The sequence below is a fragment of the Trachymyrmex cornetzi genome, unplaced genomic scaffold (genome assembly GCF_001594075.2).
Source record: "Trachymyrmex cornetzi isolate Tcor2-1 unplaced genomic scaffold, Tcor1.1 scaffold23, whole genome shotgun sequence".
Classification (NCBI taxonomy): Eukaryota; Metazoa; Arthropoda; class Insecta; order Hymenoptera; family Formicidae; genus Trachymyrmex; species Trachymyrmex cornetzi.
This window is the reverse complement of record NW_017296956.1, coordinates 4,125,064-4,141,946: the sequence shown is the minus strand read 5'-3', so window position 1 is coordinate 4,141,946 and position 16,883 is coordinate 4,125,064. Positions and strand designations below refer to the sequence as shown.

At 37.2% G+C, this 16,883-nt stretch overlaps 2 protein-coding genes across 3 annotated transcripts in view; one reads left to right on the top strand and one right to left on the bottom strand.

The window, feature by feature from the left end:
* The window catches only part of Set (NAP domain-containing protein SET), a 2,050-nt gene extending 1,576 nt beyond the window's left edge, over window positions 1–474 (bottom strand). Inside the window, exon 1 of one of the 2 annotated variants that reach the window (XM_018507144.1) lies at window positions 102–474. In XM_018507144.1, coding sequence (XP_018362646.1) covers window positions 102–353 — 252 coding nt within the window. In that variant the 5' untranslated portion in view covers window positions 354–474. The remainder of the gene's footprint in view (window positions 1–101) is intronic. The other variant, XM_018507145.1, reaches the window with a different exon arrangement.
* Window positions 475–3,279: 2,805 nt separating this feature from the next.
* LOC108760852 (uncharacterized) lies at window positions 3,280–9,669 on the top strand. The gene is made up of 5 exons (XM_018507102.1): window positions 3,280–3,700; window positions 4,551–4,618; window positions 4,763–5,758; window positions 5,888–6,217; window positions 6,298–9,669. Exons 1-5 carry the CDS (start codon window positions 3,280–3,282, stop codon window positions 8,842–8,844), a joined length of 4,362 nt encoding a protein of 1,453 aa, XP_018362604.1. The 3' UTR covers window positions 8,845–9,669.
* Window positions 9,670–16,883: the final 7,214 nt, after the last annotated feature.

Below are 16,883 nucleotides of genomic sequence, written 5' to 3'. Positions count from 1 at the left end.
CCGCCGAGAAACGTCAAAGTCTCGCACGCCGTGCGCCGATCTCCCGTTGTCGACTCGCGGAACGGTGGGCGCGGCATCGCCGGCATCGGTGAAAAGGATACAGCGGTCACCCAGAAGTTGGGTATCCTCTTAATGATGTCGTTACGCTTCTGGAAGTAGGGCTTGCGCAGCTTGTTATACTTCTTCTCGACCTCGAGAATCTCGTCGCTGGCTTTCTCGTTCAGGCCATCGATTTGATTCTGACAGCCGTCTATCTCCTCGAGGGTCTTCTGTATCTCGACGTCGTAATCGCGGGCGTCCCCCTCGCCCGAGCCTGGATCTTCCTCCTTGGCTTTCTTGTTCGACGACGACATGGTTGTTAAACGCGCGCTCTCGCCACCACCACTACTACACGACTACACGCCGCACTCTGTTTATTTCCCGTACCGTACGCCGTCGCCGTGTCGCCGTACGCGGTGTCGCGGCTCTCGTCACGCCAAATGCCCCAAGTGGCCCGAGTGGCCAAGTCTACGACGCGCGCAACCGGCGCAACCGACTTACCGACTGCGACCCATCACCCGCCTACAATTCTATATTCTGCGAGTCCGCCCAACTTCGCCGCCTATTAAGTCCGTATTGCATGAATTTTTATTATTATCCTACAAGTAATAAACGAATATAACGTCTCCGCATATAATATCTCTATCAAAGGCTCCGTTCAGCAGAGAAAGCAGCTTTGCGACTGTTGTAAAATTCTTTAATATGATTAATCTTGCCTTTTGTTCTTTGCTAGATCTAAATGTATCTAAACCAATCGTATTTAAGAATTTTACCACAGTTGCAAAGCTGCTTTCTCTGCTGAACGCAGCCAAATTGATTATTGAAAATCAAAGACTAAAAATTAAACACTGAGACAATTAAGATCTACTAAAATTAAAATAATTCGATTGTTCAAGTTCTACTGCGTAGTCTAACTTTTAAGGTGCAGCCACATTAGAAGAAACAAGGAATTGGAAATAAAGAATAAAGGTTTCAACCTATCAGAAATCGGATACACCGGAATACACGATTCTTGATAGGTTGGAATTCTTGTTCCTATAATTCCTTATTCCTTCTATTGTGGCTGCACCATTAAGATCTCATTTACAATTAAAATGTCTACAAATAAGAGATAAGATAATAAATCTATATTGTTTAAGCTATAACAAGCAATAACAATTATGGTAATTAATATGCATTCAATTTATTGTCATATTAATTAACTGTACAATTATTATTTCTTTTTTTACAATTATAAGCTATTAAGCAATGTAAATTTTGCTCTTCAATCTCACAAACTTATTATTTTATAAACTTTATGAATAAATATTTTAATCTGAAATCAAGTAAGCAAAATGTATGTTTTAACAATAGATCTGTTCGCATTGCTTGCACTTTTGGCACTCGACATCTTCGCTTTCTCTCTTTTCAAGGTAAAATATATATCTATCTCGTTTTAAGTGCAAAAATATTTGGGGATTTCATGCAACGCGAATAGACCTATTTATAAATAAATATAACAGGATTCATGTATACATAATATATTGTAATCTAAAAATACGGATCTTACGATTGATATTTTTTTCACACAATAGCTTTATTTAAAAGTCTATAAATGTATAATAATGAATAATATAAATTTGTAATTTAAGGCTGGAGCGCAGATCCTAATTTGCATAACGTACAATGTATAAAGCACAAGAAAATCAACCATAGTTTTTTATTTCATAAAAAGGAAGGAAACAAAGGATCTTGATTGGTAACTCATTTTCTTATCTCTTTTGCATTATGCGTTATGCATTATGCGACACTTTGTGCTCCCACGGCGCTATATACTTATTATGTAATTACTGTAATACGTAAATGTCTTAATATCTGAAATTACAATAATTATAGACATAGCTTTTAAATTTATCATCTCTTACACTATTATTATATTTTCTTATATGATATTTTGACAATAGATTTCCACGATTGAAACTTTAATTAAGTATAATCAACAATCATTGATTAAAGTTGTGACATACTTTGCTATTCCAATTATCGATAACGCAATTTTATCATTAATATTTATTACCGACAAAATTTTAGATTCATTGAAATCAACAAAAGCATCAGGAAAATATATTCACGTAAGAGATGACACTAATCAATTAAATTCCAAGAACTAAAATTTCAAGAATTCTTAAAATTTTAATTTTGAGGATTTGTAGATCATGAAAGATTAAACTTTCAAACATATGATACAATTAAACAATAATCGAGTTATATACCCGATAAAAAAGTTTTCATGCATAAATATGTATATAAATATGTATAAACATACATAAATATTCATAAACATGTATAATTATACGTATATGAAATATGTCCATATACATGTTCATACATCCCTCTTTCTTTTGTAAAATTCTTTTTTAGTGTAATAGAAATAATAATAGTAATGTGTGTGTATGAAAACATAAAAAATAATTAAAAGGATAATTTTCACATCGTTCGTTTTAGAAAAAAACAAGTTTGGAAAAATGTAAAAAAAAATTGTTCATGCACAGTTATGCATAATTTTATACATATAATTATACATGATTTTTTCACATTTGTTCAAACTTAATTTTTTCTAAAGCAGATAGCGTGAAAATTATCATTTATAGTACGCGATTAAAAATCTGTAATTATTGCAATTTCAAGAGAAATAAATTTTGTATAAATTTTTATCAGTACCCATGCAGCACAAAAAGCTTGCAGCAATATTGCTGCAAGGATTGTAATGTTGCTAGAATGATCTGTGCTGTAATATAAGTCTCATCGCTGACTCATTCGCTTGTTCCGCCCGCGCAAAAGCACGTTCGTAAGCACAGTTTCGAGTTTCGAGTGTTGACTCTGGTTGATCCGGTAGACTCGGGACAGCTGGAAATCCTCACGTGGATTGTGGGAGATAATATCCGATCTGATATTTCCAGATCTTACGCATCAACCTCGCGTGTCGTCATCGTCGCCGGCATGGCGATAGAAATGGAAAAGGTTGGTGGAAAACGATGTGGTTCGGAGATCGAAGATTCCGGCGGATAAAAATGTCCCTCATACCTCATAGCTTCATACTGATAGAACTTGATAGAACCGAGCCGTCTACTGGCGCGGCCCCCACTCAGCGGCGTCGGCGCGAGCGAATGGCGGTCGGCGCGCGCCGTCGCCGGTACGCGCGACTGCCAATCGCTGTCCGCGTAGTATCATCGCGTCCGGGATGTCGCTCACGGAACCAAGATGGCATCCAAGGATGGTGCGGGTATCGTGTCAAACGTAGGATATGATGTAAATAATACAAGCCAGCGGGCAATCGAGTCAGTTGGTAGCGAAACAGTGGGTGTTACGTCATCCAGGACGGCGGCGAGTAGCGTCGTCGAGGAGGCGGACGAAGGTGCGCGCGATCCCGCGCATAATTCGCCGAGGACGCCCACGGGTCTCCCTGCAGCGTCACCGATTCACACGAACACGGAAGGGTACGCGTTACAGAGAAACACGGGCCACGCGAGCTCGTCTGGTGATGTGGCTCAACTGGTTGCGAGCAGCGAGCCGAGCAGCGACCCTGACAACGAAACGCACCAGCCGTCCTCTCAACGGCGCAGCATGTCTCGTCATGATAGTGACCTGGACGACACTGCTCGTCTTCCAGGAGAGCCAGACGGTAATTTCTCCTTCCGTATTATTCCTAGTTGCGCGAAGCCCTAGAAAGTAGATTTTCAACTGACCGGTAATTCTTTGATATCTGTCGTGTGTAACACCGGGATGTATTTATCTTAGTGGTCTGCTGAAGTCTGACAGCTATCTGCAAAGCTTCACATTCCAATGTTCTAATCCATAGATTATATTCAATACAGATAAAATGTAATTGAGTAACGATGGAAATAAATTTGTGTTGATTTAATTAATTATTTAGTTTAGCAATTACTAAATAATTATTACTGAGGGATATATTTATTAAGTCTGTTAACGATATTTGTATTTTATATTTCATAATCTATATATTTATTTTAAATTTAATTTTAATATATAAGGGTATAGGTATAAAAATTGATCTGTATGCATTATGCTGTGAAAGTTGTATTTTATCTCTTCTCTACAGAATTAATATAAGAACAAATTGAGTTGATTAGAATTATTTTTATAACAATAATTATTATTGCATTTGGCTGAAATACTACCATATATTTGTGTATGCTTTTTATTTACCAAGTTTTAAATAACATAAATGAAAAAAATACTAATTTTGTTATTAATGCAAGAACGAGAATCGAATCTATAATGATAGTTATCGAAAAGAAAATAATTTTTTCATAGTATAATATGGAGCAGAAGTTTTAAATGTAAGGTTATATATTTTATAAAATTGAAAAATGGTTTCTTAAAACGGATCATTATTCATCTCATACTCCTGTCTTCAAAATTTTTCACTTTTGACTTCATGTAAAACCAAAGACCATATTATAAGATCATTTATTACACTTGTTAAATAAAATGATATATGTATGATGCAGGAAGTCCAGATCATTGCAACAATGATGTAGTGAAAACTGCTAAGGATCCAGTTGAACATATTACACATGTATGTATCGTGTAATTTTTGTAAAATATTTTTTGTGTTATTATGCATTCTACACTGGCATACATCACATTGACAGTATAATTCTTACATTTAATTATATTATAGAAATGATGCAATCAAGGTAATTAACTATTTTCTGTTTAGACTGATTCCACACGTAACAACGACACAATGTTATCTGGAGACATGCACATATTATCCACAAAAACAAAATTAGAAGGATGTATGAATTTTTCCGATAATACCCCACAGTTGGGAGAGAGTCCGCAAAGTAATGGCGAAGTGATCAGTAGTCCGAGGAGTCCAGATTATCCTCCGAGAGTTTCTGTCAGTCCTCATCCTCACAGTCAAGATACAACATTTCCCATTAGCATGATGTCTGCGAATTCTACAGTTATTATGGACACAGCAAAATATGACGAAGAAAATACTGAAAAGAATACGGTCACGTGTATGGATAAAATAGCTGATAATCTATTTTGTTCGTCGCCGAAGAAAATAGGCGATTCACAAGTTATAAAAACAGAATTGAGCGAGCAGCAAGACGCTGCCGGAGAAGACGTTACAAACAACAAAGAACTGACAGTAGAGCCTATTGAGATTAAGAAAGAATTTGCAGATTTGCAGGAAACATTTGAAATAGTTAAATCCGAATGGACAAAAGATAATTTTTCGGAGATAGACTCGAATAGAAAGAAATTGGCAATAGAATTCCATGACAAATCCACAGATTCCATTGCTAATCCATCTTCCAGTTTGCATTCATCTTCGAGAGAGAAACGCTCAAAAGAAGACAGACGATATTGTTCACGATGTCACAAACGCAAAGGAATTAAACGAGCAAGCATTGGTGTACAGTGCAAACGGGATCGTCATGTTTTGTCTTCGTTGAGTAGTAAGGTTCTTCCCTTCTCGAAATCAGTCAATGAAAACTTAAGGTTAAACCTACAAACAAAAAACTATAAGATGCTGAACAGTCCGGTGACGAAGAAGGAATTACTGGAAGGCCTAAAGTACAAAAAGTTCATCCATATAGAAACGTATCCTAATGGTGGTGCAACAGTTGTCCATATGTTTCAGGATGAAATCGGTACTTTAACAAATGAGCAAATGCAAGAATTGGCACAAGAGTATTTCAAAGTACGTAAACACGATTTAATGTTGTAATAAAATGAGAAATTGAAACAGCTTTATACGACTTTAACCAAAACTTTTTTAGTTTTATGTACAGTTAATTCTTAATGTATAAAGTCTGTTTATATTTCCTAGGTGGTTTTCGGTGAAGACGAAAATGGAAATGCTCATCATGTTATGGGTATAGTACATAATGCAGCTGCATACCTACCTGATCTTCTGGACTATATGGCGAATAATTATCCTACGTTGACTGTAAAAAACGGGGTGTTGGGTAGAAACAGTGACATAGAAACAACTACAATGGTTCAATACAAAGATCAAGTTTGTAAAGCTTATAGTAACGGCACTATTAGATACGGGCCGTTGCATCAAATAAGTCTAGTGGGTACTGTTCACGAAGAAGTTGGTGGATATTTCCCAGATTTACTACAAAAATTAGAAGAAAACCCGTTCTTAAAAATGGTAAGTATATCATAGATCCATATATATATATATATATATATTTGTTATATATTTGCTAATAAAATCATGTTGTATCCTAGACAATGCCTTGGGGACCTCTGTCTGTCGTGAAGATGGATACACCGCAAGAGTCAAACGACGGTCCTATTTTGTGGATCCGACCAGGCGAACAGCTAGTACCAACGGCAGACATAAACAAAAGCCCGTATAAACGACGCAGAACGGGCATTAACGAGTTGAGGAATTTGCAGTATCTACCAAGGCTGAGCGAGGCTCGAGAGTACATGTTCGAAGATCGTACGAAGGCGCACGCCGATCATGTTGGCCATGGATTGGACAGGATGACCACAGCGGCAGTTGGCGTACTGAAAGCTGTCCACGGTGGCCAAGCGTCCCAATACAACAGGATTACAAAGGATGTCGTGGCTTTTTATGCGGGCGACTTTACCGAACTTGTCGAGAAATTGCAATTGGACTTGCACGAGCCGCCGATATCACAGTGCGTGCAGTGGGTGGAGGACGCGAAGCTGAATCAGTTGCGTCGACAAGGTGTCCGTTATGCCAAGATAAATCTTTATGACAATGACATATATTTTCTACCACGCAACATTATCCACCAATTCAGGACAGTTTCAGCTGTTTCGAGTATTGCTTGGCACATCAGACTGAAGCAGTATTATCCAGAATCGCAGCACAGTACGAGTATCAGACACAGTCGTGTAGTAAACGAATCTGCTCATCGTATCAAAGAGAAAAAGCCTCTAGAAGCTGTTGGCGACGAGCAGAAGGAGAATACGAATCGGCAGCGTTTAGATCAGAAACTATCGATTGATTCTCTCGAGAAGGCGAAGGAAAGAGCAGCCGAATATCAAGGTAATCTGAAGAAATCTGATCAACATGGTAAGCATCGCAAGAATCGACATCACTCCAGTCACTCGTCACTCAAACGAAAGGATAAGGAAGAGGGTAGCGATAATCAGTCATCAGATCCATTTAGTAGCACTAAATCATCCAAGAGTGAAACCAATGAACAGAAGCAGAGCAGCGATAAGAGGGACGAGAAGAGATCCGAGAAAAAACACAAAGATCGCTGTCGCAGCAGTGAGAAGTCTAGTAGTCATCACACACATAGTAGCAGTAGTAGCAGTTCTGATAACTGTCACTCTTGCAAGAAGAAAAAATATGACAGTAACGGTCACAAGTTGGATCATCGTTGTAGTCATCACGAGAGATCTAACAGTAAGAGTATATCGAGTAAAGAAAGCGTGACTGGTGTAGTAGAAACGAGAATAGTTTCCAAGTTTGATAGTTCGTCTTCCTTGAAGGAGACCAAAAGACGATTGAGCTCAGAATTGTCTCCATCGGTAGACACACCTAGGGCTGAAGATTCTTCTCCAATTATCCTCGACGAAGAATTATTGATGCAGCGGCAAACTGTTGCCAAAACATACGCCACTGAGGTTGTGGATAGGGCGTTGGAGATAGCTATCTACAAATCGAAGACTGATGTTGAGGAAGTATGCCAATCGCTACGTACCGAAGTTTCGGAAGCCTCGAAGGAAGTGCTGGAGAAGATTCACAAGGAAAGCTTTGAAATCGCCGAGCAATGGTTCAAAGATGACACTGTAAAACTGGAGAGATACTGCCATTTGCTCGAGATGGAAACCGTGTTAGCATTCACATCGAAAATGGAATGCGCGACGGAAAACGCCGTTAAGGCGCTGATTGAAATGGCGGAAGACGAGGCGAAGGAGAGAGCGAAAAATGAGAAAGCTAGCGACTTTGTAACTAACGGTAATCCATGCAGCGAGAATTCAGCAGCGACATCGACGACGATCGGTGTCTCTTCGTATTCTTCGTCTGCAATGTCCTCCACGTCTCCGTCTACGGAGAATGAAAGACACAGCAATAGCAGAAACGGCAGCAGTGATGAAAATTCACCTAAATCGTCCGAATCTCACGGTACGGCTCACTCGAAATCAAAATGCAGAAGCAGGGACGAGAAGGACTGCAGAGAACGAAGGCACAAGAAGAGAAGGGATCACGAGAGACGGGAAAGAAAGCACGATCGACATCATCATCGGAGTCCCACTCAGTTAAAATCCGAATCTAAAGCATCCGATGACGCCAACAAGGATGATGCTTTGAGCATTCCTGGGCTATCACATGGTTACCCTACCGTCGAAAAATCGGAGCGAATGAGTTCGAAAAGTGTGGAGAAGAAATCCGAGGAGAGGAGAAAGAAATGCCATTGTGACCATCACTGCACTCACAGGCACGGAGAAAAGAGGTCATCTGGCAGTAACACCAGCAAGGACAGTCACGCGACGTCGAGTCGTTCTCACTCTTCGACTTCAAAGCACAAGAGGAAGTCCAGCTCGTCCAGTGAGCACAAGGAGGCGAAGAGACCATGTTTGGAAAAGGACTCGAGCGTACGAACTTCAGAATCGAGTGCGCAGCTGAGCAATGTGGTAAGCACGACGGTGACGACGACAACGACGACGATGACGATGACGACGACGACGACAACGACGACGACGACGGCGACGACGATGACGATCGCAACCGCAACAACGACAAATTCGACACATTTGTCGCCGACGAACACTATTGTGTCAACCACGTGAAAAGGTGATTTTTTGGCGACTGTAGTACAATCCGTTCGTTAAGGACGTGAATTCGCGCGCGGCGGAACGAAACCGGTGTTTTACTTGAGCGCGAATTCTAATCGTATCGTCGCTTCGTGCGTCCGAACACACGAGAGGATAGGGGCAACGGGATAAATTATAGACCATGGGAGATGTACTTTTAAAAGTAGAGATCGCCGTGTTTCAATCCAAAGACGAGAGATAGGACCTTTACTTGGTTGACAGAGTTTGCTATCTTCTTCCTGCGACTACATACATAGTACACATACATAATACATTTGAATATATGGCACACGCATTCGCCTTAGTCTCGAACAGAGAAATTAACAATACGAAAAAGTAGTATTGTTCTCTAGAAAGTACATCCGCATATATATATATATACATACATACAAACACACATACACCCTCCAATACAGGTTCGCAAAAATTATTTTGCTACGAAAGAAATCCGAACGTCTCACCATTGCTGAGAGAATTAAAACAAATATTTATAGTATAGACGACCAAATGAGCGGCGTAGGAAAAAGGAATTTGTGTGTACAAATTTGTGATTGCAGAAACTAATCCCATTTAATATGACGGAGCTGTGTACTTGTACATAGATTAAAATATTATTTTCTTTTCCGAATTGTATCTCACCACGCGGAGAGCTCGCTTAAGTTATTTATATGCGTTATTTTATGCGTAAATTATTTATGATGATTTTTATTGGCCATTCTGCGCTAACATAAAACCAAGTCCATACTACGAAAACTTGATTGCGATTTCCCAGTCGATGCGGCCGTACTCTTCACAATTCTAATAACACGACTATGATCGTGCTATAATCGAATGTTTATATCTTATATAATATGTAGATTGTCTACATATCACATAAGATATGAATATCCATTTATATTTCATATAGATATGTAGAATATCTTATATATAAACGATGAGAGATATCTTGTACATATATATACATAACATATATATATATATATATATAACTTGACAATTAAGGTACTGAACATAGAATAAGACATTTTGCACGCGACTTTACGTTTGGTATACACATCGCAAAATTGTCGCGATAAGTTATTGACTTGATAATGTCACTTATTATCTGTTGAGAGTTTATCTTACCCAGTAATAGCTAAGTATTAAGAATATCTTAACGCGCTAGTTGGTGGATAGGTATCGCCAATAGGTATCCTTACATCTTTTCGCGAGGGGCATAAAATATATTTTAATTAATTGGAAAAGTTCCTTTCTCTTTTTTTTCTCGTTAAGTCATTAAAACCATATTAACAGACGTACAAACTTCGTCGCCTTCGCAGATGAAAATAATTTGACAGTGAAACATTACGACAGATATTACAAATGTTAATGATTCTCTATTTGAGCACACAGACAAGAACATTCTAAAAACGAGATCTATCTAGATCATGTTCTAAAAGTTGTCGATTTTAAAGAAACGCCAATAAAATAATCGACGATTTTTGCAAGTTCCGTTTAAACACTACAGAGAAAAATCAAGTTTTATATCAGATCTTAACAGAAAATTGTATATATTTAACGTGCCTCGCGTTTGCGACAGTAAAAATTCTTTTTTTCGTTATTAAATACTACATGTTTTGTTACATACACAATAATGATTATATTGTTATTTGCCGTATACTTTATTTTGTAAGTTTGTCGTATGATACATGTTATTACGATTCTATTATAAGAGAGACATTAATATAAATGTCAATGTATACGTTGTGTTACGCTTTCGTTATACATGTAAACCCGTTTCTAGAACTCTAACATAGCTATTTCATTCTCACTTCACGTTTATATTAGTTCCTTCAGGTTACATTTTTAATATACGGAAACAAAATGTTTGTAAGTCGAGAAATAAAAAAAAGATTTAATTTAATTTTCAGTTGTAATTGCGTTATTTAAAAATAATTTTAACCAATTTTTGTGACTTCTAAATAAATATGTTTGTGCGGCGTAAACAACTTCTTTTATTTTTATTTTTTTCGCAAAAGAAGTCGAGAACAGAACGAATGAAGAGATAAAATGTATTTATACTGGGTAATAGAGTACGACGAAAGTGTACACAGATAAAAGGTGCGTACGTCTGTAGTAATCTACGGCTGCAGAGGATACACGCGATTTACTATATAAAATCGTTTGACCGTAACGATGGAATGTGTGTAAAATTGCATAAATTCTAGTTCCATAGACTCGTAGGTGCCTAAATTCAACAATGATCCAATAAGATCATTAAAGGTGAACCTATTCGCCCACAGAGAAAGACTTCTTTTTAGACACTTTTCTATCCCGGAAACCTTTTCCGAAAGTTCATTTTCACTCAGTGTCGCACGAAACGAATGAGTCTTTCGGCGGATTGAGACCGACGAATGGGACAAAGAAAACTCGCGCGCGAACGAAATAATCCCAAAAACGCGAAATTCGACAAACGACAAGCGGATAATTACTTAAGAAAACACCCCCAATGGTGCGTTCCTGAGATAAAAAGGACCAAATTAAGAGCAGAATGATCTGAAATAATCCCAAAAACGCGAAATTCGACAAACGACAAGCGGATAATTACTTAAGAAAACACCCAATGGTGCGTTCCTGAGATAAAAAGGACCAAATTAAGAGCAGAATGATTCGTACACGTCTCTCCCTTAAAGGAGGCTGGGATCAATCGGTGACACTTTTTGAAATTCGAGTCAAGAATTCTCTTTTTACGATTGAGTCCAAACTCCCCTGGACTTATTCACTCGAAGCAGTAACGGTGAAACTAAATAATCATAGGTGCTGGATACTGAATATGCCACTTGATATTTTAAGGTGCCTTCGCTCTGTTTGTTGCAGTAAAGCTGTACTGGTAACCACCGATCATTTACCCGATCTATAAAGATAAATTTTCATTTCCACATGCGTATGTGTGCGCGTGTTTGTGTGAGTCTGTTTGCGCGCGTATGTATGTAAAGTGTGTAAATTTTAGTTAGTAACGACTAACACGAACGTATCGATGTGTTGCTTTCGCTCCCAAACGTTTCATCACGCACGCAAGTTTGAAAAAGAGAGGCAGAAAGAGAGAAATAAAGAGAAGGAAAGCAACAATGAGCAAATTTTCTTTCACGAAAGAGACTTGTGAACTGTACAATAGACATCTGTGTAAATAACTGTAAGATATTGGAACTAGTGTAGATTGTTGAGAAGTCTCGTCATGCTAAATGAAAAGCACAGCCAGACTTTCTTCAAAAATCTCGATCATAATGCGAATATTAAATTAAGAGAACCAGAATATACACTGACGAATGAGTAGAAACTGCTTGTTTAATTACGAAGGGTAAAGGTTTGAAATTGAAACTAAAAGGGCAGACGGACATAATTTTTGGAATCGATATGTAGAGCAGAGTTTAAGCTAAAATTAAGTTTACATTAATTACATATATGGTATGAGAGCACGATGGAGAGGTGCAAAGATGAAAAATCAAAAGAGTATACTTTGGCAGTTAGTCCTTCTAGTGTTGCCAAGAGTTATTCAGAAGGGATAAAGGAAGAATATTTACAAGTTTCCTTTTATCGAGATAGAAACGAACTGATCTACGCGATAATAGATCTATTCCTTGTAGCTGCTATACTTTCTCATCGTAGAATCTTCTTTCTTCAACAAATTTTACTATATGTGCTCTTATTTTAATTTACATACAACAAATATAAATACAGAAGGTGATGCTGAAAAGAATGGGCTCGATAGATTGGCGAGAATAAATAAAAACCAGTCGATTTTATCATTTCGCGACCTTCACTTTCGTATTTAGAAATAGTATTCCTCTTGTTCTCAATAGATAGTTGAATGTGCAAAATCTTGGGGGCATCATCAACTAAACAAAAAATATAATAACGCCATGTAACCCGCGTAATTGATTTTCTGCCATAAAATAAGAGCTCTAATCGATTGTCCAACGTTCGCGACAACGCGTCTCTTTCGAGTGGAAAAAAAAACTAGTGCAAAGCAGATCCCACGGCCAATTTGATCAACTTTTTTCGTGTCGAATAATCGCTTGATAATTGCTAACTAATATCTTCCAGACATATAAAACGGAATATGTACAACAAAAAATAAACACTATAATATGAACTGTAAAGCACGGCTTGACTTATGATTGTTATATTATTTCACCGTAAAAAGAAAGACTGATAGTTGTGAAATCGCTCTTCGTTCTGTTAAAAAGAAGAAAACGGATATTGATAACAATTTGAGAGACATTATAGTCAAGTTGATTACAGTACTAGTTTCTGCAATTAAGTATAATCTTACACTGTGCGTACAAAATAGGTATCGTGAAATGTGTTAAACGATATCGTTCAAAACCAATCTTTTCTTTCAGTTAAACAGAAGATTTGTTCTTTTTAGGGGTCCTTCTTCAGGGTTGCTATACAATTGGAAATCAGGGAAATTGAAAACGACCAAAGAAATCGGGGAAAAGTCAAGGAATTTTCTAAAACTTTCTGGAAAATTAAAATTTTTGGCTTTTTAAAGAAGTTTAATATGCATACATCACATCTACAGTTTTGTATTACTATTAATTAAATGCAAGCAGTGTGTCAGTACTTAATCAGTCAGTAGTCAGCAATTAATAGTAACTTACATTGCCATGTTAAATTGCTTTCTCTAGAAAATATTTGGCGGTTTCTCTAAATCTCATAAAATATAAAAATTCGAAATATTGGAAGCATAAAAAAAATTTTGAAATTTTGTCTGAAAACCAGGGAAAAGTTTGGAATCAGGATAAGGAATTTGTGACAACCCTGCATGGTTCATCTTTCTTTTCTTTTCACGTTAAAGAAAACAAAAAATGAACCGTGCAAGAAGCTCAGTTAAAAAGAACAGGTCTAGAAATTAACAGGAGTTATTAATTTCCAAACGCAAACGAGGAATACAATTTGCATTACTTAGAAGTCTAAAAAGAGAATGGAATATAGTTGATTTTATCCCGTTTTATAATCTCTCTTTCTCGTCCTCTCTAATCTGTGCTGCAAATCGCGATTCCCGCAACTCACTCTTAGCCTGAAAGTACTTTATTTTGACAATCGCCTCGTTGATTGACGAGCAACCGATCCCTCAGAGTGGCCGTTCATCGCGTTGTATAAAAAGAAAAGAAAAAAAATAGATATGCATAAGGAAGGATATTATGTATAATGATGACCCCCTCCTTGCGACGCAACGGGGACACTGGGGGACCGGGAGAACGGGAGGCGGTAATTTTGCATCGGTACACCGAAACTTGCTCGGGCGAAATTGTAATCGCTTTGTATATTTCTGTAAATATACTTCTAGACACTCGATATGTACGGCGCGATGCGACGACGGGCCGGGACGTAAACGTCGGGATAGGACACAAGGAGTGACATACAACGGATGATGGAATACTAATTGCAAAGCTGATTAAGAAAGAGAGAAGTGAAAGAGTTGCAAACTCTTCTCTGATCACACGGTTAGCATTAAATGATATTTCCGTAGAACACGAGAGCTAACAGTAACATTACATCGATATTATAGTTTCCTACTTAACAATATAAATGTAATTTTAAATGCGAAGAACCCTACATTCGATCGAACAGATCTTAGTGTTTAAATACGTATTTTTTGTATGAATTTATATACATTCTGATTCTGCATATCGCGTGCCGATAATGTTTCTCCAGACTTAAAATGCATGAGCATGGCAAAACCAGAATAGTAATATCACTCATTAAATTGTACAAGCAATTTAATAATTTTTCGATTCTGTCATCTAAAAACATCTTTTTATCAAGAATATTAATTGTTATATATTGATAAAATATAAAAACTACGAATAATTTATTGTGAAAGATATCACATGTTATATATAACAGTTACATTGTTGAAGAGATTATTGACGTTAATGTAACGTTGGTACTTTCCAACAAGAGACACAGTGTAATACAATGATCATTTCATCTTTGTTTAACATTAGAAAATAATAAGGATTCACTGTGTTAAGCCCATGGCACATATAAAAAGATAAAGAAATAAGATGTCACCAACGAGCGAATCTGTCAATCACGGTAGAGAGAACGTAAGATTATTACCTTATATTCTCTCTATTGTCATCTAATCGCTGTTTATATATCTTACTGTTTATATATCTTACTGTCTTACGTTTTTCTATGCGTTTCTATGTTTTTATACTGTGTATCTTGCTGAAAGCATTCACTGTTAACTTGTGTTCTACGAGTTATTAATATCATTTTGATACCAATCAATTAATAATAGCTGCATTCAGCAGGAAAAGCAAATTTAAAAAATTGTAAGATTGTTTAATATGATTAATTTATACATTTAGATCCAGTGAGGAATTTAAGGGCAAGATGAATTATATTAAAGAATTGTACAACAATATATTACAAAGCTGCTTTTTTTGCTGAACGCAGCTATTAATAGTTGGAACGGCATTTGTAAACCTATAAATTTGGAAAAAAAATTCTTAAAGGATGTAACTTACAACGTATTTTACTCTTCGTTTGTTTTTCGCTCTTTGTATATTGCGTGCGTATCGTGTCCTGACTCGACGATCGAATGTTCGCTTGTAAAGGAAAAATCAATGTAGGGGAGGAGGAGAGGTTCAGCACGCGGTAGTTAGCGCATTGGAGGATTTAATTATCGCTATTGAACAGTATATACGTATATACATATATACATACTTACGTATGTGTGTATATATATATATATATATATATATAAATTGCTATTATTCTAACATATACACGATATATATTTGCGTTGACCAGTGAGGAATCGTAAAGAAATAAGCATATAATTATAAATATAAATATCGTAGCGTTTAGTTTTACATATTATACCCGTCACACGTGTAGAAGTCGCATTCCAACGTCTAAGTTTTTAATAAAACAAATAAATTACTTTGGGCAAAACGGGCACTCTCGTCACTCGGTCCCCGTCAGTCCCTGTGTTCCTGGCAGGTCCGCTTGTAATCATTCGTATTTGACATTCTTGCGCTTGCAATTCTTTCAGGAGACGTCACCGGTCATTTCCTACGAGGGTAGAACAACATGGAAGGAGAGAAAAAAATAGATATTCTTTATTATTCGCAAATATAAGAATTAAATCAATTATTTGTTTTAACAAGACCAGAAAACTGGTAGGAATGATGATGGACCTGTTTCTAAAATTCTAGAGAACCATGTAGAGGAAACTGCCTCGAAGGCAGATCTTTGTGAGTAATTTCTTGCTAATTGCGAGATCCCGAGAGATACCTGCGTAATGATAAAAATATGAAGCAACGAATACGAAGTCTGTTCTGCACTGATCCGCATTGAAAATTCCTTTCTCGCTTTTCGCCAAACTTCAAATATATATTTATTTCATTTTAAGTACGAGGGTATCATTCACTCCATTTGCATTCACTTATTCCTCTTTTGTTAAATCAGCAAGAAATAATTTATATGAAAGATACATATAGGTATGTGTATCTGTAATTATATTTCTTTACATAAGTATATTTAGTATAAATAAAATGATATACATAAATATAACGTACATACATATAATAATATTTGTAAAATATTAGAATCTATATATATAAATAACAATCATATGTTAATAAATAATATATTTTTTCATGCGCGACTAGGTGACAGGTGTAGAAAATTGACGAATCCAGTGGAATCGAGGAGAAAATAGGGGATTTGCGAATTGAAGGAATATATAGATGTAGGGGATTCTTCGTGAATCCTGGCGATAGGGTGATAGGGTGTCGCCCTGTCGCCGGTGTAGACACTGTAGGCACTCGACTGACTCGACACCGCAATGCGTGAGCGTGATGGCGTGATGCGTGGTGATGCGTAGTGATGCGTCCCGTCCCGTGCTGCGCGATGTACTCTGCGCCAGACCAGTCACCAGAGACACCAATATTCGCGCGCGAACAACCGAACGGTGCGGACCTCCTTGCGACTGCTTCGCTTCGTTCCTTGTGCTG

Excerpts from the sequence above, each read along its gene's own strand:
- LOC108760852 (XM_018507102.1), top strand. The coding sequence starts at position 3,280 with ATGGCATCCAAGGATGGTGCGGGTATCGTGTCAAACGTAGGATATGAT. Across the intron at positions 3,701-4,550 it reads TCTTCCAGGAGAGCCAGACG|GAAGTCCAGATCATTGCAAC; the intron begins GTAATTTCTCCT and ends TGTATGATGCAG. Across the intron at positions 4,619-4,762 it reads CAGTTGAACATATTACACAT|ACTGATTCCACACGTAACAA; the intron begins GTATGTATCGTG and ends TTTTCTGTTTAG.